We start from the raw sequence: 22,984 nt of genomic DNA, 5'->3' as shown, positions 1-22,984 counted from the left end.
TGAATACGGAAATGAAACTTGTGTTAGAATCAGTGTATTTACAAGTAAGCTTTTTATTATTAACGTGAATTTATTTTAAGTGGACTCTGTCAGGGTCTGAGATTGAAACAGTTTCATGTCACCTGGAATTGGTGCTGTACCCACTGGGCAGACAGTGGTCACAGACACCCGGGGCCAGCCGTTAACTTGGTTGGTATCATGCTGTACTATGGAGCGAATGGCCCTGGTTGAAATATTTTGGGGAGTTTTTAAGACTTTCCGCCCATTAGGCTCATCCTATTAGAGATGGATGCCAAATTCCAAGGTCCTGCTTCTTAAATAGCCTTACTACTTACAGTGACAGGATTGATAGAGGCGTTAAACCAATTTAATTTAGCATAAAATTCTGACAGCTAGAAGAATACACAAGCTGGAATGTTTTCCCATAACAGACCTGAACTTTTCCTGTGTGCATCTCAGAAGACTTTGATCTGGGGAAGAAAAGAAAATTGAAAAAAAATGAAGGTCTCGATCTAGACCTACTCATCCAGTCAGAGTTCATCCAGTTTCACACAGCCCGCTTCACATTCCCACCCACCCCCTCCCTTCCCTACCATAGGCCAGCCAATCCTCACCCATCCTCTTGGCTTTGGGGCCCATATTACGAGGCACACTAGATCTAACAATACAATGTGTTAGGGATGGAGGATGGGCCCTGTGCTTCGCATGAAATGGAGAGAAAGAAAAATTCTTCGCTTTAGGGGCCATTATCATTAATTGTTTGTTTTTTAGTTATCACAACCTCGTTGAAAGCGACTTCGGTCTGTTTGCAACCTCGTTGGAGCAGACATTCATTTACAAAGATATATAGAGGAGAAAATCAGGGATTAAGTTTAAGGATTTTTTTTTATAGTAGAGGGTTTTACGGTGCTCGCAACTGCATAAGGTCATATGAGCGCCAAGGGGTGGGTGTCAATTAACAGAGAAGTCTTTACAGTACAGGGAATCAGACTTATTCTGCTCACCTCTCTAGCTTCAACAGCACAAAGTCTGCTTTGACTACAATGTATCAAGGCTCCCCGGAATTAGCAGTTCACAAGAGAGTGACAAACATACAAAAGAAGAGAAGGAAAATGATAATAGTAAGGATTAAGAAAGAAAAAGCAGCAGTTCCCTGTTGTAGATCAGGCAGTTATGAGCGTGACATGAATCAGCCCATTTAAAATTCTACTGTGCTTGAACGGGAAATGTCCCCCCTTTGGGAAAGGCCTAAAGACACTACAGCCAGTGGCACTGCCCCGGAGTAGGATTAAGGATTGCCTCGTTGCGACACCAACTGTAGTGCTAAAGATTAGAGGTGCATAAAGTGTATTACAACAGAGCAACAAAAAGAAAAGGAGGAGAGATAAAAATATTGATGTTTGTTGACAGAGAGAAGGAGTAAACAACACCAGATTTGAGTGATGTGCATTGTTCCGGGTGGAAGTGCACTACCAGAGGCTTCAAAGTTGAAATTTTACAAAGCAACATTGTCATTATGCTTTGATATTCACGGATAGTAATATTGAAACTATGACTCAGTAACAGTTATCATACTTATATACTCGTGTAAGGGAAGAGAACGAATGACAGTGAATGGGCCAGCTTGTAAAAAAGGCAATCAGACGCTTTGTTTCCTTGAGAAGAGCAAGTGATTGCGTCTTCAATTTAAAGAGACAACTGCAATGTGACTGAGCAGCATGGAGTGTGTACATTTCATTCTCCTCTTGTCCATGCCAACCCCTCTCCTGTTTCCCAAACCAGTGCAGGTATGGTATAGAAGATCAGAAAAGGTGATTGCCTTGAGCTCAAAGAGGGTTCTATCTAAGGCAGATTTCTATTTTTAGATGGGTTCTTAGGCAATTTAAATTATAGAGAAAAGAAATCTTTTGATTAGTAAAAGAAAGTTCATATAGACTTCGACAGATCAAATTCAAATGTGGAAGCTACTCACAAACTGTTTTTAACTTTATATTATATTCTGGGCATAGACGGCAACAATATATTATTACTAATAATATTACTGAGCATAAAAAAAACCCGACACACCAGTCATGATAACATTTTATTTACAGAATTCATTTCCATAACAACATGGTTGCATACACAAGATGATCAAGAACTGTCCTTAGAGGACACTCAGGGTCTAAATGCAGAGCTCTGTCAGACACAACCGGCAGCAATAGTAATAGCAACAGGGTGTATAGGGGCCTATGGGGAAACAATGGACAGGAGTACATTTGTCACATTAGTCCCTCACTACTTGGACAAGACAATCTAAACCCCCTCTGACTGTAAGGCTTCTATGATCTGTACCATCCAACTACCTCAGTGATTGTATCTGTAAACCAAGCTCTACAGAAGTCTCTTAATAAAGTATCTTATCTTATCTTAAAGTTGTCTGTCCTTATTTTGTTCTAGCATCTACAAAATGTATGAGCATCTGTTTAGGCTCCTCGTCTGATGCCACCGACTGTATAAATCTATTACTGTCAACGTCCTAATTGTGACAAGTCTCTGCCAGAAAGTATGGTTGATTGTTGATAGCCCACACATACAAAAATATATCCTCTGGATCTCTTTCAAGAACAGTGTGTTTACGTCAGTGGCCTAGTGGACAGGCTACCGGACTCGTAATCGTGAGGTTGCGGGGTCGGATGTTCGAGCCGCAGGCCCAAAGTGTCCTTGGTAAAGGCACTTTACACGAATTTTCTTTACTTCACCCAAGTGGGAATGGGTACCTGGCCATAGACAGCGAAAGATCTTGTCAGTATGTTAGTGTCTTAGCGCCTACTATAAATGGCTTCTTGACTTCTTGCACTGCATGCTTCTCAAGAAGTTGAAATTGTTTCAGAATGCTCTCAGGTCTGCTGGGGTAAAAGTAATAGTATAGACTGAAGAGCATAGAGCTTGCTGTTGAGCGGGGATTAGCGCTATACAAATGCTATCTATTATTATTATTATTATTCGGGAGGTTGGAAAGCCCCATTGGTAGGTCTTACCACGGGTTCTGTATTCACATCATTTTCACAATACATTTTATTTATTTTTGAGGTATATTTGGCTAAAATTCTCACATGATGCTAAAGGGGTACTGAGTGCAATACATGCCCTTGAAGACTGTGCATAGGCAGAGACTACTGGGGCAGAACATTTTTTTCCTCTTCTCATTATGTCAGTAGTTACCTCAGTCAGTACATCACATTCACAAGCATTTTATTTTAACTAAAGGCAAACTTGGATTTTTACATGCCAGAGTTGTACTAAAACAACGTTGACTTGGGACTTCTGGACACACTCTGACAAACACTCCACCCATACACAAGCACCTCTAGTTTGATCTCTCAGCAAAGTAAGCAGACTGTAGTGACCAATGGTCAACAAAGAAACTTTAGACCTGGTTATACAGTAGTCTCCACATAAACGCACGCCATACAAAAGAACGCTGAGTCATTTGATGTATTTTTTAACAATAATTTAGAAGTACAAACGCACAGTCACTTACTCTAAACGCACGCTCTGATCCACAAAACACGCCAACAGGTAAAGCCTGACAAGGGGAAATGTTCGCTACAACCTGCACAGCTTGTATAAGAAAACTGGATATTTGGTGAGACTGCCCCTCATGCCGAACAAAGAGAGTGACGACAAGTGTTTTCACACCCAACTTTCAAGATACACATAGGTCTAGAAATGTTGGGGGGATGGGGGACTGAAAGTAAGTGAAATGTTTTTTTATTCATTGGCCACTGAAAATTCATCTTTGAGAGAAGTTTTCTGACTGGTGTTTAGTTGACTGCATGGTATGTTTAGTTAAACCTAGGCTTATGATGCGCAACACGCGTGAATATGAAAAACTAACAAAAACGCTAGATGGGCCTCTATAGGATAAAAGAATAGTCAAGTAAGCCTAATCAGCTGCGCTTGAACTTATAATGTACTTGTTCAACGAATCATAAGAGAAATGTTTCTCAGAATATAGGGATCATCTATGATTCTGATGTCGTCCATGAATTTACAGTCGGGGGTGGCTGCTTCGAAAGCCACATGGCTGGGCCGTCGTCTCTATGTTTTCTCTTAGGCTATCTGTTCCTGACATTTTAAGGTGCATATCATTACATTGAGTCTGTCTTTTTGCCCCCCACCCACCAATTCGACGCCTTTGTATTCTTAACCGTACATAGTTGGGGAATCCTTCACAAAACAGTCACATTGTAAGCCAAAGTGACCCCCACCCCCAAGGGAGGTCACTAGAATATCAAGGTGTTGAGATGACTGCGTCCCTTCCTCCCTTTGCACAAGTTCATGTAAACGTAAGCTCCGTATAAAGCATGCTAAAGAGCTCTCCCAAGCACCGTGCCTTTAGGTGGAGACTACTGTACCAGGTATCATTACACACAAAATGCTAACCCAACATCAATAGAAAAACAGACAGAGCCCGGTGTCCAGTTCTGCACACATCAGAAAAGGTCTTTCTTTGCACACATCAAGTACATGTCATCAGACAACTGTTAAAATGTAGGCCCAATAAGCCCAAAATTCTTTTAAAAATTGTACTGCAGTTCCTTGATCTGTGGTATCAGTTATGTGCTCAAGAAACACCTTGTTGAAATTCAAATTCTACATATATATGCTGAAAAGAGCAAGAAAAAAATACAAAATGTAGGTACAATTGAATGTTAAAAGAATGAAACAGTTTCTTCTCTCTTCTGTTAAATTTTGCTTTCTGAACTTACTACACATTTCAAGAACTTGCCAATGATATGTGCAAATGATATATTTTCAAACTTGTATGACAAAATCCAAGAGCTCCAGATCGTAGGAAAGACAAGAACAGCAATCTGGTCATGAAAACAATGTTCCAGATTCCAGGGCCAACATGACTAACATGACAGTTGAGAGATTTCAACACCAGACTGACCTATCACTGGAAAAAATAAATCAAACGCTACATTTTTTCCCATCAACCAGATTGGCCACAATTTGAACTGAAAGCAGACCTTGCAAAAAAAACAGACTGAATACAGTTCCTATGGAAAAAAAAGAAGAGGGAACCAAAGTGAGAAGAAAGGAAGTTTGTGTGTTGTACACTATACATACAGGAAGTGACAGCAGCTGATGGAGGGGGAAGAAACTCACACGACGGTCTGATCGACAAACAACCTCACGAACTTGATCATATAACATTAGTAATAACATGCAAGCTGCTTCCCCTCTGACTGTTCGAGCTAGCACCAAACCAATATGGCTGCCCTCACATTCACAAAATCACAACCTCACCTTCCCACGATAGAAATATCATTCAAACAGGATATATACTTTACACCTATACACATCATTTACATACATATATAATAAGTCATTATTGTCATCCTACTCAGTAATTATAAAAAGACCATTAATAAGACTACAGCAGTGATGCTATAATGACAAAAAGTCGAAAAGGAGGAAAACCATCGGTGCCGCGACCAAACTAGGGAGGAATTAGTAGGTATCAGAAACAAAGTTTTCAAAGTAGCTGTATGCCAACTTTATCTGTTACGTATGAAAGGCCTATGTCTCTTGAAAATATTAGTACCATTCTTTTACCTCAGAGTCAATTTTTAAGAAAATGGCAGCTGTTCTAAACATGATAAAATATTGCTAAAGTCGCTAACTGGCTGCAACCCCATGTTTGACAGACAATAAAAAAGTACCAAGTGCACCAAACATCTCCACATTAACAGAGTACAATCACTATAACATAATTATCATGAAGCCTTACTTTTTTTAAGGCTGTAAGGTAAGATCATTACAAATCAGTATTTTATCGCCTAAAATACGATGATCTGTTTTTTTAGTTTTAGTAGAGGTTTTACGGCGCTCGCAACTGCATAAGGTCATATGAGTGCCAGAAGATTAGAAGCGTTACAAGGGAGTAACAAACATAAAAAAGAAGAAGGGGGGATAAGGACGATAGAAGTTTGATAGGAAAGAAGGAGCAGACCACACTAGAGCACCAATCAATCACCCACTCGATGATCTGTCGTTATTTCGACAAAAACACCGAGCACTGACCCGCCGGCACCACACCGGCTCCCACGGCGAGCGAAACGGCTCTATACTGTAGTGTACTGAATGCTCCCTGCATGGAAGGGGGGGGGGGGGGGGGGGGGGGATGCTTTCCGAGTTTGACGAAAGGAAAATGAACTGATCTTTCTATTAGTACATTTTTTTGGCCGGTATTCTACATATTTCGTGTTAAAAATGATCCTCCAAAACATCGACGATATTTTTTAAGGATATCTATTAAAACGCCAAAGGCCAAAAATATACCACGGAAAGCCCTTCAAAGCTCTATAGTTCTCCACCACTGAAAAGATGGTATTTAGTCATCAATCTTTCCGCGAAGCATTCGCATGCATGGGTGTCATTTTTTTAAATGACCAACCACACATTCTGAATCTTTGTTCCGACTGCGAGGGGCTTCAGTTTCCATGGCGAGATGACGATGATTGCTTCTCCGAATTAAGAATTCGCGCTCTTTTAATTACATTTTCGCATACATCGGCACCCCGACTTTCGTGAGACTTGGGAGGAGGCCAGACCGCGGAGAAATTTCCCCGGAAAGCTAAAAAACCCGAAATTCCTCGGAGGAAGATTAGCATCACTGCTACAGACGTGCCACACTTCAGAACAAACCCTTTCAGGGACTACGGTTGTTTTTTTACCTCAGTACTAAGGCCTGCAATTGCAATAAGGTTTAAAATTTAAAGACTTTCTTTTTAATATAAGTTTTTTATGCCCTTATCAACAAAATTTTGATTATTTAGGAGGTGGGCTTCCACCCTGGCTGAGAGGGACACAACATCCCAACAGAGACTGAGGAGACACTCAATAAAACAGCTTTCACCACAAATGCCAGTGCAACAATAGGTGAAGAAACAGAAAACTACAATAAATGTGCGAGTATATAATGGTCACCTCCACACGTCGAACTTCCATGAGAAGCAATTAAAACACTTCCTGAGACCCTATCATATATTAGTTACATCTTTCAACTACAGACTAGTACTTAATATTTCTGATTTCTGAGGGGTGTCCCAGGCCCCAGAGATAATAAATAATCCTCCCCACCACTACTACCTCCCTGTTATCCCTTCTGGTCCTGAGGTACCAAGACCCATGCCAGTCTTTCACATTGGCAGTCACAGTTGACTATCGGTACAGGGACTTTATGAGAGAGAATCATTTTTTGTAAATGTAGGCATTTTTTATGCCTCCATTATTACAACTTAAGATTTTTCAGGAAGCGGGCTTCGACAAACCCCACCTGAGAGGGATATACAATGTCCCAGCAAAATGACAGAGATACTTGATAAAATTCTTTCCAACACAGGAATCACATTCAGACCTTCTGCACTTGACAGAGAATAGAAAAGCACCTAACCACTACACCACAGACACCACTTGAGCATGTGAGTCCTTACCCTTGACTACAAGGGTTACACAATACAGTACACAGTGCTGTCTCTATCTTTGCTACTCCTAGTTTTATTCCATTCTCGGTAAAACACTAGGACTAGGAGGCAGAAAAAGTTGGACGATTGTGTACATACTTACTAAACCAGAATGCCCAAGGCTAACTGTTTGTTACTACTTTCCAACACGACAAGACAAAAAAAAATGACGATTATGTACATGTACAGCTATCTGTCTCAAACGACAGTAGAGATTATATATACATACAACTTGCATCATCATATATCATTGGCCATCCAGTCACACAAATGCTCCCTCACACACAAACACATACACACAGATGCACAGAGACACTGGGGAACATGGTAGAGTATGGCATCATTTACCCCCCCCCCTCCCCTTCGTATATTTTGACAAGGTATGAACACTGGATAGTTTGAGTGAAGAGTTGTCAAGATATTCTATGTACAACAACAAAGATATCATGCTTATGTGATGGGGTACATACAGTTCTTTGAAGCACTTGGATCTTACTGGTACAACTTTAGTACACATGGAGACTATAAAAACATCTATATTGCAGAAGATTATTTCTGTTAAAATGTATACATATCATGGGTGCAGACATATCTTTCTCATTTTCTCAAGGCCACACAAAAGAAAAAATAATAATAACTGAAGCAATTGCCTCATGAACATGATGACAAACAGAGAAAAATGGAATACAACACGCCCTGGATTGAGCGTAGACAATAATGCACTCAGACACAGGCATGGTCTGTTCTAAAAAATATAATAGTAGAAATTTTACGTACCCATCAACACCATTTAAGTCATTTAAGAGGCGGGCCAACCCAGGATGAGAGGGATTCAACATTCCAGCAGAAAGACAGAGATACCCGATAAAATTTGTATCCCAAAATGAATCGAATTCACGTCTCCTGCACACGTCGGTAAACAGCTTCACCAAACTCACTCAAAGGTGCGAATCCAGGCACACCCATTTTAACACACCAGACACAGGGGTTTGGTGCCCACCACCCACACATCAGACACAGGCTTGTATCTACGCCAACCTACTCGGAACTCGAATACATGCATGTTGGGTCAACTTCAAACACAACAGACAAAGACATGTAAGAACACAGTCTCACTTAACTCACTCGCTGCCAGCGCCTTAGCTCAGACCAAGCTGCTGCCTGCCAACTTTTTTTACCTTTTTAAAAATTAAGTTACTCTGTACCTACTCATTTTTAGATTTATGAAAATTGACCAGTTACAGTAGGAGATGTTGAGCTTTACAGAACAGAAAATATTTTGACTCTATGTTAATTTGTTCATATTTTACAGATAAAAAAAAAAAGAAAACTTTTTGAGACGGAAACTTTTTTGGGGGCCAAACTAGCCAGTACAATATTTTTGCTGTTTCTGTCCTAAAAATACTTTTATATACACACAACAATATATAACAAAACAAAGCAAACTGAATTGATTATTTTATGATGACTTAGGCTACGTTATTTGAAGCGTCACCACTTGAATCACTAGTACTTGTAGTAGTACTAGCATTAGTACTATCCTACTGCTGTCGACAGGTGATCTGCCTCTTTCTCTCATCTCAAACTACCATAGCTACCATAAATTTGCACTTCATCATCAGAATCAGAGTTCATTGAATCCTATGGATTCAAAATCTCAAAAGTTTTACGAGCCATTTTCAATTCACTTCGGCATAAGCATCACGTTAGTGTTTGATCGACTCAGGCAGCTGATGCTCAAAACAAAACCCAGGAATGAGAGAAAGGGAATTCCTGTTCCAAAAATAGGTAGAATTTGAAGGGAAATCATTGTATTACCATGAAACTGCTCTGAGTGGTCAAAGGGATGTTACTCTGGTAATTGTGCTAGACCATTGCCGCATATGTGTCAGCTATTAGTAAAAATAAAGAGGAAAATACACGACTGACACGGGTGCGGTAGTGGTGGTGAGTGGTCGAAGCCTATTGACCGACACTGGAGCGGCAATGGAGGTGAGTGAGTTAAAAACATAAATGTGGGGATACATAATAACCGACACAAACACATGAGTGTTGCATCCACCATAGACACATCAGATACGTGTGTTGTGTCCACAGTAGACATATTAGACATAAGCGTGCTGTGACACACAATCACTGATATATATACACATCAGGCACAAGCATGTTGTGTCACAACAGAGATACTGGCTCTTTCCCTGGGAACATTGGGTGTGTTGAGCAACAAGGCAGAGTCTCAGCATTCAGCTTCATAGTCCACTCAACAACCATCAAGATAGTCCACTCAACAACCATCAAGAAAGTCCACTCAACAACCATCATAAAACTCCATTCAACAACTATCATGAAACTTCACTCAATGAAAGTCCACTCAACAAATGAAAGTCCACTCAATAACCATCATGAAAGTCCACTCCTCAATAACCATCAGTCCACCCAACAAGCATCATGACAGTCCACTCAACAATGATCAACGTAGTCTACTCAACAACCATCCCAATAATAGGCAAATAAAACAAGGATATGTCAATACTAGCAAGTCGTCAGCAGATGAAATGGGGAAAAAAGTCTGAACCAGAGACAGAACGTAACACAATACAAGAGGACTGCATTAAATCAATATACATACAGCTCTGGCATGAAACAAACGACCGAGTAAAATACATTGCTGGAGTCAATCCACGAAAAAAATGAAACAAGCCACAGTTCCTCTGCTAAAGCTGCTCACAACGCTCCATGGTAATCCTAACAACTACACATTCACAATCTTTATCATCAGAATTTTTGCTACCTGCGCATACACCCAAACAGAAGGCCAACAATACTCATTTACTACCCACCATCAGCAGACGTTGGTCTGTCAGCCACATAAATAGCCACATTCTAAGTAATACTGCATTAATGAGGTCATGCCATTTGTCAATCTTATGCACTGGGAATCTTTTACATGAGCCGTTAAAAAAAACTATTATGGCAATAATAAACTAAGCAGTTCTACAACACAACTTCAGCCCTTAACCCATGGCTGACAGAGCTTCATTTGCAAATATCAAGCAAGGACACACGAATTTCCCACACCCAATTGAGGAAAAAAAAAAAATTCCCAAGCCAGAGCAGAAAAAAAAACAAAGACCTAATAAGTGAAACAAGCGTTTCACCTGCACAATCGTAATATGTAGTTACAATATATCATACATCTCTTACACCCAGCACAATCATAGTCATCATACATCTGTCACTATACCAATCACACATCTCTCACGTTCAATTCCGTGAAAAACCTGATCAAACATACCCAAACTAATTACATAATTACAAGCTAATACATCCGTATAAAGCAAATAAAATATTTTGCTGGCGAATCAAATCATATTGGCGTCAAAAGAGGATGAAACAACAATTCAACACAGCAGCTGAACTTATAACTCAGGCAATGTGCTACAACAATGGCCTTACATTACACGTAAAACATTAGCTCAAGTAGGAACAAGTAAAAACAAGTTATCTAACACTTTCATGTGGCACTGAGGCAGGAGGCCGGTCTACACTCGTGTCTGCTGAGGACAAAGGGAAATAACCCTCCCTGGTCAAAAGTATATCATAACTCTTGCAACCCACTTAAAATTAGTCTACACTCAGCCCTCCTCACTGTTTTCCCCCTAACATATTCCAGCAATTACTAAAAAAAAAAAATATCACTCACTTTTATTCCAACTGTTCTTTTTCTCCATTCCCCATTCGACCTACAAGGCTCAGAGTGTTCACCTACACATTGTTCATTCCACTGAGCATTGGGAATTCTACACAGATCGTGCAGAAAAGCATTTCAAAGAAAGCAAAACTCTCCCCTCCCCCCCCTGTACAGTTTCCAGTCACCTTTACCTACAAGAAGTCACAGCATAGCATCATCTGTCAGTGAAAAGAGTTCTACCACAAGCCACATCCCACTGACAACAATACCATGTCTTCTACTTTCTTCTATCATAAACCAAACCCTTCTCTCAGCCACAATAATTATCGCACTAGGCACATCCCAAAAACACAATGCCTTTCCAACATCATGAGCAATGCTAAACAAAACCAGCTGTGACTGTACTGTCATCTTTGACCAATAAAGTCCCTATTCTCGAAACACACACAAAACAAATTTGATTAGCTCTCATAAGTGGGGGTGGGGGGATGGGATTGTATGGCTTCTTGGGTTTCACACAAAAAGCTAAAAGCATTTAGAAAAAGGGAGAGTTTCGATGACAGATATTTTTGTTTTAGTTTTTCTAAGAGTTTTACGGCACTTGCAACACAATAAGGTCATATAAGTGCCGAAGATTAGAAGTGGTACAAGAGAGTAACACACACAAAAAAGAAGGAGGGGCGATTGAGAAGATAAGATTTTTAACAGGAAAGGAGGAGCAAATCACAAAAGACCACCCGCCAACCACCCACATGACGGATTTATAGTACACTAAAAACCTGATTTAAATCATACGAGGAGACAGGAACAGATAACACGGGACACAGAAAGCTGGTAAACAGTTCAGCAATATGGGTCTAGGGGGAACGTAGGTATCAGCAGCACCAGCAGACATAGGACTATCTGCCACAGTCTGTTACACACACACACACACACAAAACCAAACAGCTGTACACTGATATACACACACAAAAATGACCAGCAGAGCCTAGGATCTGTGTCACAGTCTAGGCACTCGACAGCCATCTGGAGACAACAGCAAAAATTCAAATTTACAACATGGCACAGACACTGACACACAAGCTCACACACACAAGCTCTCACACACACACACACTCAGACATAAACAAAGGCTGTGAGGCCAGATGGGAATTTATAGCTCCCCAGACTGACCACAATACACACACACATACACACACAAACACATACACACATCAACACTAGGTAGGCATGCCCGACTCCCCAGAGACACCACGCTGATCCTTGAGCCACTCCACAAACTCATCCAGCATGACGGGCCCTGGGGAGGAACAAAAAAACTCACAGTGACTAGGGGAGAACAAGTGTGGGATAGACACTGTCAAGGGATTGGAGGAGAACAAAAGTAAGATATAAACACTATCATGTGACTAAAAGTGATGAATGAAATACTAGAACTGGACATTATAGACACTATCATGTCACTAAGGGAAAACAAGAGTGCAACATAGACACTACCACAGCATTTGTTTAACTCACTAAGATAAAGCACATTGACACAACAACAGTCATTTAATGGAAAGGAAAAAGTAAGAGAGACAGACAGACAGCAAGAAGAGAGGGAAAGAAAAGCAGTAAGACCTACCAGTACCACCTTTCAACCACTTACACAATGTTATTTATATATATAATAATGGTGCTTCCTTCTTGAGCTACAAAAAAAATAGGGAGACATCAACTATGGTACTTGTTTCTTGAGCAACAACAACAACAACAAAATCACAGACACAGGTGAAGCAGAATGTAGAGATAACGATATTGATGATAAAGATTATGAAGAAGATAAAGGTGATGCTGATGAAATTGATGATGATGATGACGACGACGACGATGATGATGAGTGAAAGCAAAAGGTGCAAGTCCTTACAGGCACCATCCTCGTCATAGTTGGATAGGTCTGACTGTATGGCACGGCTAAATTCCAGAATGTTGCACCATTGGTCCTTGTTGATCACTTTGTACTTGGCTTGCTGAAAACACAAACACACACACACAGCAGGTGAGAAACTGACATTATTTAAAACAAATGATACTATACGTAGTAATAACCATTTCACAGTTAATTGTATAAACACAGGTAAAAAAGAAACGAGAAAATAATAGTTAACTACTTCAGAGTAGACATCAATTCATGTGGGCTGGTTTTCTCACCTCCAAAAACTGATGAAAAGAAGAAAAGAGAGGCCAGTTCTTCCCAAGCACCAGCGACAGCATAGCTTTCGCTGTTTCAATGTCCATGCTTCTTTGGTCTTTGTCCTAAAAAAAAATAAATAAGGCATATGTAACACCTCTACCTAAGACACATTGATGTCCCTGAGGTTCTACCTTAATTGGACCTGTCAAATATTCACATAAATAGACAAGAACTTTTTAGTAGGGGTTTTAGGGCGCTCGCAGCTGCATAAGGTCATATGAGCGCCAAAAGATTAGAGGTGTTACAAGAGAGTAACAAACATAAAAAAGAAGAAGGGAGATAAGGACGATAGATGTTTGATAGGAAAGAAGGAGCAAACCACACCAGAGCACCCGCTAACCACCCACAGTAAGAGTTTTATGGCACTAGCAACACAATAAGGTTATGTGTGTGCTGAAGATTAGAGGTGTTGCAAGAGAGCAACAAACACAAAAAAGAAGGATAGGAGATAGCGACGGTAGATTTTTTATAGGAAAGAAGGAGCAAACCACACCAGAGCACCCGCCAACCACCCACATGACTCTTAACACTACAAATGACAACATGTAAGAGGAATTTTACATAGAAGAAAATCAAATTATACCCTTTGAAAAAAATATAAGACAGAAAACTCAAAGAGTGGTTAGGGCATTGCAACAAAGTCAACAATCTGGAGGGATGATGGGAAATGTAAAGTGTTGTAATAACAGCGGTAGCACAAAAAAACTACTTCCTCTTGTAGAAACTTGGTCCCAACAAAGGGCAAAATGTCATCCACCTGCTTTATACACATCTAAAAAATGTCAAGCCCTCCAAAACCAAAGAGTATGTTTAAAAAAACTTAAGAAAACTTCATATGAACACTGTATTTAAAAATGTACCCTGGCAAAGTCAAAGGCGAATCTGTAGATGTTTTTAAAACACGTCGGGTCACTCAACAGAGCTCTCAGGTAGTCCAGTCGGTTTTGAAGCTTAGTTATTGTGTCACACCTGGGGAAAAAATAGTGTCACTGTGAGAAATCTAGTCTTGTTGTCTTCTTTTCATTAGTTTAAAAAAAGACGATCACTTCAAGCAACTGTTAATTCGCACAGCGAAAGAGTAAAAAAGACAAATAGAAACAACAGAGGAAAGGAAAAGAACTCTGACCTGCCAGTGGCACCTCCAACCTTTCGCAAGCTTAATGCTAAATGTTTTATTTCATTCAGCCCTAAATGTGAGCAAGCAGGGCCTCTAAACAATAAATTTTTCGCAATAACAAAAACAATACTTAAAAATTCAGTGACCACTAATGGCACAATATATCATAAGCTAGATATTAGAACAAACACTTAGACATACTGATAACTTACTGTAGTTCTGTCATGCCCTTCATCCATTCCTCAGCTGTGAAGAATCCCATACGTTTGGCATTAAGCTTGAAGGCCAAGGACAGCATTACAATCTGCCAGGAGTAGAAAGTACATGTAGAATTTAACATGAAAACTCAACACAAACACACATGGTTTTGTAAATCTCCAAAAGATAACTTATTCATGACTACAGTTATCACACAGAGCGGCACGCACTGCCAGAGATCACCGCCATATAGCAGGAGAATCAACAGTGCCCTCACAAATTAAAAAAAAACTTTTTTAAATGAAACTTCTTTAAAAAGACTGAATCAAAAGTTAAATATACGAAGTTGAAATGGGCTTTGCCACATTCCCATATCTGCTGTATACATAATGCTATTGGCAGTCTCTAAGTATGGACTAATATTACATCTATTGACGTAGCGCTATAGCGATGAATTAACTGTAACACTTTTCACCAACGCTGCGCACACAGCATGACATTTTTAATTTTATATTTGGTAAGTGTTTTATGGCGCTCGCAACTGCATAAGGTCATATGAGCGCGCAGGACACATTAAACATTTTCAATTGGTAAAAAATTTTGAATTTTGCCTGGGTGGCGCAGAAGCCTACTCTTATCGATTTTGGGCCACCAGGGGATCTTTAACGTGCGCAACTTGCACACATGACCTCCGAGATTTTTCACCCTTGTCCAAGAAGGCTAGGTGTAGATCTTTCCTACCACAAGATCAGGGGTGTAGCTGAAAGACAGCAGTAACAAAGAGCCAGGGAGTAGCAGTACAAAGGCAGCAGAAAGAGTCAGGAGCCCAGAGGTGTGGGCAAAGGAGGTGGGGGCAGAAAGAAGAGGCGAAAGCAGACGACAGAACATTGCTAGAGAGCAGGAAAGGAAACAAATTTAGATAACAAAATCGCTATTCGGATTCGAACCAGGGACCTATTGAATGAGAGGGGAACACCTTAACCTCTAGGCCACAAGAACCCCCCATGAAATCCTTGTCTGCACTTTCCAGAAAGCAAAATGGGAACATCAATACTAGGACTGGGTGAGTACCGGGTAAAGAGCTCAAAACCGGCTACCAGGGTATTTGTGTTGGGTACCCGGGTTTTCTACTCCCCTTCGTTAATGCTATGCAACTACTCTTAAATTACTTCCCTTCGTTCAGATATTGAGCTCTCTTAGTCAATACAGTATTCAATATTGGCCAATATCCACTAGTGTCCACTGCTACTCATACCTCCTTTCCCTGGAAACCAGCAGACCACAAAACAAGCCACATTTGGGCATGTTAAGAGAAAGTTTCCAAGAAGCGTTCAGATACTTTGGTTGGGCTAGGCCTATAGTTTCAATTTCAATGTCCTTATATATGGAAGCAAATAGTGTGCAGTTCTAAGAATCTAACGGAGAAGCGGAAAATTACTAAGAATTATGTGAAGTAAACGGGTTTAAATAGCTTTGGCTTTGTCATTTTAGCACAGTTTCTATCAAGATGTCTCAAAGAAAGTCATACTCTCGGGATTACTCTGAGAAAATAAAAAGACGAAAAAAGTGCATCCTGCAACATCTGCAAAAGCATAATAAAAGTTGATGAGTCTTCAACTTGAAGCCTCTTAAAGAATTTGAAGGAAAAACACCCAAACGAAATCACAAGCAGGCAGAGAAGTACAGAAACACCATAATGATAATTGAAATGTCGGGTAGACGGGTACTCAGGTATTTTTTTCATAACCGGGTATCAAATTATTTGTGTAGTCCCAGCCCTCATCAATATTATATCTGTAGCTCATCAAAAAACACAAAGGTCATAAAACATGCTCAGGACTTTGATGAGAAAATTGAACATGACAAATCGCATGTTCATGAAAATTGGAATCAGAATCAGAACTAAAAACATTAGATCTAGCACATTAATCACACAAGAGTAGCAGCACTCATGTCAGACCTACTCGACATTTAAAAATATATTTTCACTGTAATTGTAAAAACATGGATTTCCACTCTCAAAAGCCACACAAACAATTCAGGAAGGAAGTTAAAAACTTTAACAAATGTACACGTCTAAAAGGAGATCTCCTACAGCGTTTTTGTTGCTGTATTGCACTATCGTCAATCGGTGTCCTGTGGGGAAAACAGACGGCTGCTCCCTCTCGCCGATCGGCAAAGTGCTATGGAACAGCTTATCACAAGTTCAAATGAGCAGTATCTCATATATTAAAAGTGAACTTTGACCTTTGTGTACTGTTGGTGCCTGAGGACAGAGCTGACACTTACATTCTCTGGCTCCACTCCGATGTCTTCACAAAATTTTTCCATTCCTTCAGGACCAAGGCAGTCATCATCAGGACCTGAACAATGACAACAATGAGAAACTTGATTCATCTATATATAGTACAGCCTTATAAAAAAAATTAACCTGAAAAGATTTCTTCCTTTACCATTCTGAAAGTAATTGTTTTTTTGCAGTAAAAAAAAAAAAGGCCCAAACCAAAACAAAAACTTGGTAAAAAAACCTCAAAAGTTTTGTATAAAAAGGCAACAGTACAAAAACTAAGAACACAATCAGGTTGTGTACAATATACAGTCGAACCTGCCCTGACGGCCACCTATAAGACGGCCACTTTCCATTTCCCCCCTTGCGTTTTTTCTATATAATTTAACTGTGTAAAACGGGCACCTGTCCAACGCGGCCGCGGCCATCACATTTTAACACACAACCCCTATCACACAAAGCAAATACACCTGTCTAAGACGGCCACCTTAGTGACTCCATTACGTTTTGTCATAAATCAAGCATTGGGCTCTTGCGTTGTGGGCGAGCCGTCATAATCTAATCACCTGTCGTTGTTGTTAGGTAGTCCCTCCAACCGATCATATTGCGTAGGCCCCTCCCACTGTTGACCAATAGGTAACAAAATTAATTTTCAGCTGCTGGTGAGGTAAGCGTGTGATCCTCATAACCCATAAGCCCCGCCCAGAATTCATACACACAAATCGTAAGTGAGATGAGTGGTCACTGTTTACCCAGTCTGTAACAAAGTAACAAAGGATGTCAACCTGAACTTGTGACAGAAGCGTCGCTCATTCTCCGAATAGTAGCGACACGTGTGTTTGTTTTACCATAGCACCCGGTCCTCCTTGTCTCACACATTTCGTTTTACTGTCACCCTTGTACAAAAGCAGCAACAAAAGAAAAAAAGAGAAGAAAAAAACCCAGCGAAAACAACAACAACAACAATGCGGCTACCTTCGGGTGGGACCTCAGAAAAGATTGGTTTGTTTTCTTCATCTTGATCAGTCCTGCCTAAGACGGCCACCTGTCTTATACGGCCACTTTTCTCCTTGACAATGGGTGGCCGTCTTACACAGGTTCAACTGTAATAAATCATGTTTGACTGTACATAATGTCCACACTGTACCTGAATATTCTTGGAACCAAGTCAAGCATCGCTTTTTGCTGAACTCTGTGGCTGTGTCTTTGCTGGGTCTGTAGAGTAAAGATTAGACAACCTAAAAAAATTTTCTTAACAGTTTTACGGCACTTGAAACACAGTAAGGTCATATAGATGTATTAGAGGTGTTAAAAGGGAGTAACAAACCCCCCCCAAAAAAGAAGGAGGGGAGATAAAGACGACAGATGTTTGATAGAAAAGAAGGAGCAAACCACACCAGAGCACCCGCCAACCACCCACATTCCACAACCTTTGTAGACTTAAACCAGGAAAAACAACTGAGAAAATTTAGCTAAAAAAAACCTCAAGATTCCAAATTGCATACAAACACATTGAAACTGTAGGTCCCCGTGCATTATGAGCACCTTATGTTGCACTATTTTGACCATTTCCAACTTGCAATAAAACACAAACTATTCATTATATCCCTGTGTATGTAAATGTTTTCTTGAAGTTTAATATTTCCTCTGCCACGAAATGTACATATCTTTTCGGCAAGATCGTCCAGAAAAATTTTATGATCAGCTGGGGGAGATGGTGGGCATGCAGGCTATACCGCAACGCCTGGTCCTCACAGTCATGGTGTTGTTGTTGTTTTCAAATCCCTTTAGAAGCGAGCATTTCGCTCTTGGCAGCGCAATGCCTCCCTATCATTACAGTCATAATATATTTCACTGTTATCAGAAATAAAAAAAGACGACAAACATATTGACATGGAGAAAAATAAACACAGAATACATGCATGCAATCCAACTCCAGTGTCGCTACTGTTGCCCCATACATGCTTGTGGCATGATGTCAGTGAGTAAAGAAACTTTGCCTTTAATATCAAAAAACGAATTTCCTCTTTAACATTCCCCTAAAAACAAATTGTACAATTGTGGGTTGTCACAATATCTTTAAATTGTACTGTGGTTTGTGATAACAATATTCTTATTAACCCAAGCTAAGCAAAAACAAAAGCAGAAAACGAAAAGTGAGAAAGACAAAGTCAACCTTAGTTCTTTTATGTTCATGACCATGAATCCTGTCAAACACAGAAAAGTGCTAGTGATCAAGAGTGGCAAAACTAATAAAAACAACACATTTCTTTATCCAGTAGAAACAAAGACACTCAATCCATATTTAGAATCGATGACTCATACATTTTTCAAAATGCTACACAACTGAGCCTCTACTCAAGAGGTGATCCCTTCAAACCCAACTCACTCAGTGCCACTGGCCTCAACACTACCATGACTAAATAACTCACGTCTGAGTACGGCTGCGCTTGGGTGCAACCTCATCAGGGACTGTGGCCTCACGTCTGCGCCGTCGAGACGGCATGATGAAAGGATTTGGTGGGCAGCGCTGTCCACGGAGCGGGATCCCGGAAGAACCGAGATTCTGTAAGGAGAAAGAAAAACTGGGCAATGCTTAAAGGAACAGAAAGTGAACAGTGCTGTAAAGAGCAAAAATGTATTTGAAAATGAAAAAAACTTCATACCAAATACTCTCTTTTTAATTCCAAGAACAGTATAAATCGTAACTAAGGCTCCATACACTCCCAGATACTATGAAAATTTATCACAGTTTTATCATTAATATCAATTATATTACTGGCATAAACTGCAAAGCAGCAAAATGTTGACAGTGACCAGATAGCACCTAAAACTTTTGTCTTACCCCTTTAGTTTGGAGGGGTGATAACTTGACCCATGCCACACCAACAGGAGGGGTAATTCTCCTCCAACTCCAACCACTCAACAGCGCGTTTTAAATATCTAAACAAAATACAAATATTGCCAGAGGTTTTTTTTATTTTGTCACCTTGAACTAAAGTTCTACCTATTCGTGTCCATAAAGGATAAATTCACCCTTCACCCAATACAAGCACGACCCCAGCCAGGTAGGTGTTTTTAACTCATTCAAAAACAAACAAAATATCAGTATTCCAGCCTCTCAATCCCTGGATTGTATTCTCTCTGTAACCATTCCTCTACAACCTTGACCCACACCCACTGCAGCTTCATACTATATCCCTCTTCTTAAAGCCCTTATAGAAAACCTAATATTCAAACATCACAACATAAAAACCTTTCACATTGGAGTGACCACGTACCAATGTTGTGAACCTAGAACGTAGGCCCAAGTTGATATTCTGATCCAGTGTTCCAGTACAAGCTGAAATCACACACAAAACAGGGTTCAGTGTAAGTCACTGGAAATATAGAACATTCATGTGTAGCTGAAAAAGACAACAACAAAAAAAGCCCCTTGCAGATCATGACTCAAACACAACCAAAACCCCTAAAAACTTAAAACATTCTTCAGAAACAAGGAAATGATCATATTGAGGTGGAGAACTCCTGAAATTACTTTAAAAATCAGTTAACAACTTGCACCTTAGAGGTAACTGGCCTGGAAAAACCAAAGCGCTGATTATGGAACAAGTGTAGATGTATCTTGAGATCTTCACTGCTTCTAGCAGTGTCAAGTTCGTGTGTAATTCTTTTCACTATCATGGATGCCTCTCAAAATATTGTCTGGAAGCAGACCACAACTCTAACTTCACATGAAATCATTTAAAATGTTAAGAAAGTACAGCTGCAGACTTATATATGCTGAAGGTATTTTCAATAGAGGAAAAGGCACCACATGGAGGGAACAATCCAAATCCCGCCACATGTCAATGCACAAAAGTAGAGTAAATACAAAAAATGAAATCATTTGGACCCACACAAGAAGCGGTTCATTTTGCCACGAATTCACACTATTCAAGAATATTTATGTGTATTCTTTAAATTAAGAAAAGCCAGTGAACCCTAAAGGTCAGAGAGCAAAGTTTGTTTCTAAATAGCCATAAATTATGATAAATGACCATTTAAAATACAAAGAAAGTATAGCAGCACACTAAACAAACAAGGCATTATTTTCAATAGGGAATGGCAACAGAAAGAGGAAATGGTTAAATTACAGTCACATGTCAATGCACTAAAATAGAGTAGACTCAACATGCCCCCCTGAATTTTATCACAATTTAATGTTTTGCAGTTGTTAGGTTTCGTTGAATCAATCGTGTATGGATCTAGATCTAGAGTAATCGTACCGGTTCGGGCAGCACGTTTTTTTTTTTGCTGTCGGGCACTGGAGTACAAAAAGATTGTTTAAAACTTTGTTTCAAATCTAGCCCCAAAAGAGTGGCACACAAACCTAAAGCAACCTCCCTTACTTTCGTTGAAACAACAGTTATGGCGATATTTTGCTAAAAATAGTCCTTAAGACAGCTTTTTCTTCATCAACTGAGCAAAACAGCGTAAAGCTCTTTCCCCGGAAGAGTTAACATTGGTTATGGATGAAGGAGCCTGTGACCTGGATTCTACGTTTTGGTAAACTCTGAAGGCTGGAGAGTTATTTGCATATGAGGCCCTGTCAAGGATGAAAGAGAATTTGCCGTTTAGTCTCGCCGTTTTCGTCCAAAGGGGGGGGTGCTCAGATTGTAACATAAAATCCGTAGTTTCTCATCTTTCGGGCACATAAGATAATATAGAGCCAATGGTTATATAACAAAGAATAAAAAATTTGTGCATAATTTAAATAATAGTAGAGTCAGATCATATTAACTCAGTCAGACACCAGTGTAATAGAGTCAGATACCAGTGTGTAATACAGTCGGATATCAGTGTAGCCGAGTCAGATCCAGTGTAGTTGAGTGAGCCAGATGCCAGTGTAGTAGAGTCAGATACCACATAGTAGAGTGGGTCAGATACATATTCATTAAAATAGCTATAAATATAAATGGTGAATACCACTTTAGACAAACTATCATTGTGTCCAAGTGTTGATAACAAACATTAAAAATCATGTTATTAAGCTTGCAAAGAAACAAATGTGACAATAATTGAAAATGACCGAATGTCAAAATACTGCCCGAATCCATGAGAAAACCAAAAAAATGCGACCGAACTCGTAAATAAATCGGGCGTCACTTTTGCACCCAGTAAGGCCCTCAAACATGAGAACAAGCTGAAACAGGTCATTCCTGGGGTCATCCAATCACATGACTTCCTGTAGCTGGTTTCGGTTTGTCTCTAGGGCAAGGCAAATAGGAGATAGCTTTCATCTTTAAAGTCGACGTGCCTGTTTTCGTCCTTATTTTGACCGAACCGATCTTGATATCTAGGTCAGGCTCAAAATTTGAGTCAAATAAGGGGGGTGGGAACTACCGAAAAAGCACCGGAGAATCAAACCGCAGACTAATAAGCCACTTATTAGTTGATTTAGCCTACATTTACAGTTTGTTATTCTCATCTTTCATGATCTCTTATGTGACAATATCATCAGAATCAAATCAGGATGTGATTGCAGTGTTCGCTCAAACTTTGAAGTCGACTACCAATTTGATATGAAGATGAAAACAAGCTGACAATCTTTAAGGCCTGCAGAAGCCGAAGAACTGAAGTTGAAGGGCATCTACTAATATAAGTCAAAGGATAACAAAAGCGAATCGTCTGCTGGTTGAAACTTGATCAACGATTGATAAATAATGATCAAAACTCACTGTCCCCAGAAACGTTGTCTTGAGGTTTGAGACGGCTCCTCACAAATTTGAAAAGATCTGCAGCGCTTTATCTTTAACAATGGATGTAATAAAATATCTGGCTCAGAAAATGCACGATATTGGCTAAAACAACAATGTCATAGACATTGCTGTCTCACCATGACTAAAATCAACGGTTCAGCAAATTTCTTTTCCATACAAACCGACGACCGGAAATGAAA

General features: G+C 39.9%; 1 protein-coding gene across 2 annotated transcripts; it reads right to left on the bottom strand.

Moving 5' to 3' along the window:
* Window positions 1-349: 349 nt before the first annotated feature.
* On the bottom strand, window positions 350-22,964 carry LOC101847290 (DCN1-like protein 4). Of its 2 annotated transcripts, none has more exons than XM_013088753.2 (11): window positions 22,764-22,964; window positions 20,325-20,386; window positions 19,476-19,609; window positions 18,191-18,258; window positions 17,046-17,119; window positions 14,771-14,862; window positions 14,302-14,410; window positions 13,399-13,503; window positions 13,115-13,217; window positions 12,418-12,508; window positions 350-470 (listed from the first exon to the last, which is right to left on the bottom strand). In XM_013088753.2, the coding sequence occupies exons 3-10, from the start codon at window positions 19,547-19,549 to the stop codon at window positions 12,429-12,431; spliced, it is 705 nt and encodes a 234-aa protein (XP_012944207.1). In that variant the 5' UTR covers window positions 19,550-19,609; window positions 20,325-20,386; window positions 22,764-22,964; the 3' UTR covers window positions 350-470; window positions 12,418-12,428. The 2 variants fall into 2 exon arrangements, with proteins under 2 accessions (XP_012944207.1, XP_012944208.1); XM_013088754.2 differs by having other exon boundaries at window positions 12,422-12,508.
* Between the last annotated feature and the right edge of the window lie 20 nt (window positions 22,965-22,984).

The sequence above is a fragment of the Aplysia californica genome, unplaced genomic scaffold (assembly GCF_000002075.1).
Source record: "Aplysia californica isolate F4 #8 unplaced genomic scaffold, AplCal3.0 scaffold00804, whole genome shotgun sequence".
In the NCBI taxonomy this organism is placed as follows: domain Eukaryota; kingdom Metazoa; phylum Mollusca; class Gastropoda; order Aplysiida; family Aplysiidae; genus Aplysia; species Aplysia californica.
Note: the sequence above shows the minus strand (reverse complement) of the source record. Positions and strands in the feature narration are given on the sequence as shown.

Coding starts and splice junctions, on each gene's coding strand:
- LOC101847290 (XM_013088753.2), bottom strand. CDS start 19,549: ATGCCGTCTCGACGGCGCAGACGTGAGGCCACAGTCCCTGATGAGGTT. Junction 13,504..14,301: donor TCGCCTTTGACTTTGCCAGG/GTACATTTTTAA, acceptor ATTTTTTTTTAG/GACAAAGACCAAAGAAGCAT. Junction 12,509..13,114: donor CTATGACGAGGATGGTGCCT/GTAAGGACTTGC, acceptor GTTCCTCCCCAG/GGCCCGTCATGCTGGATGAG.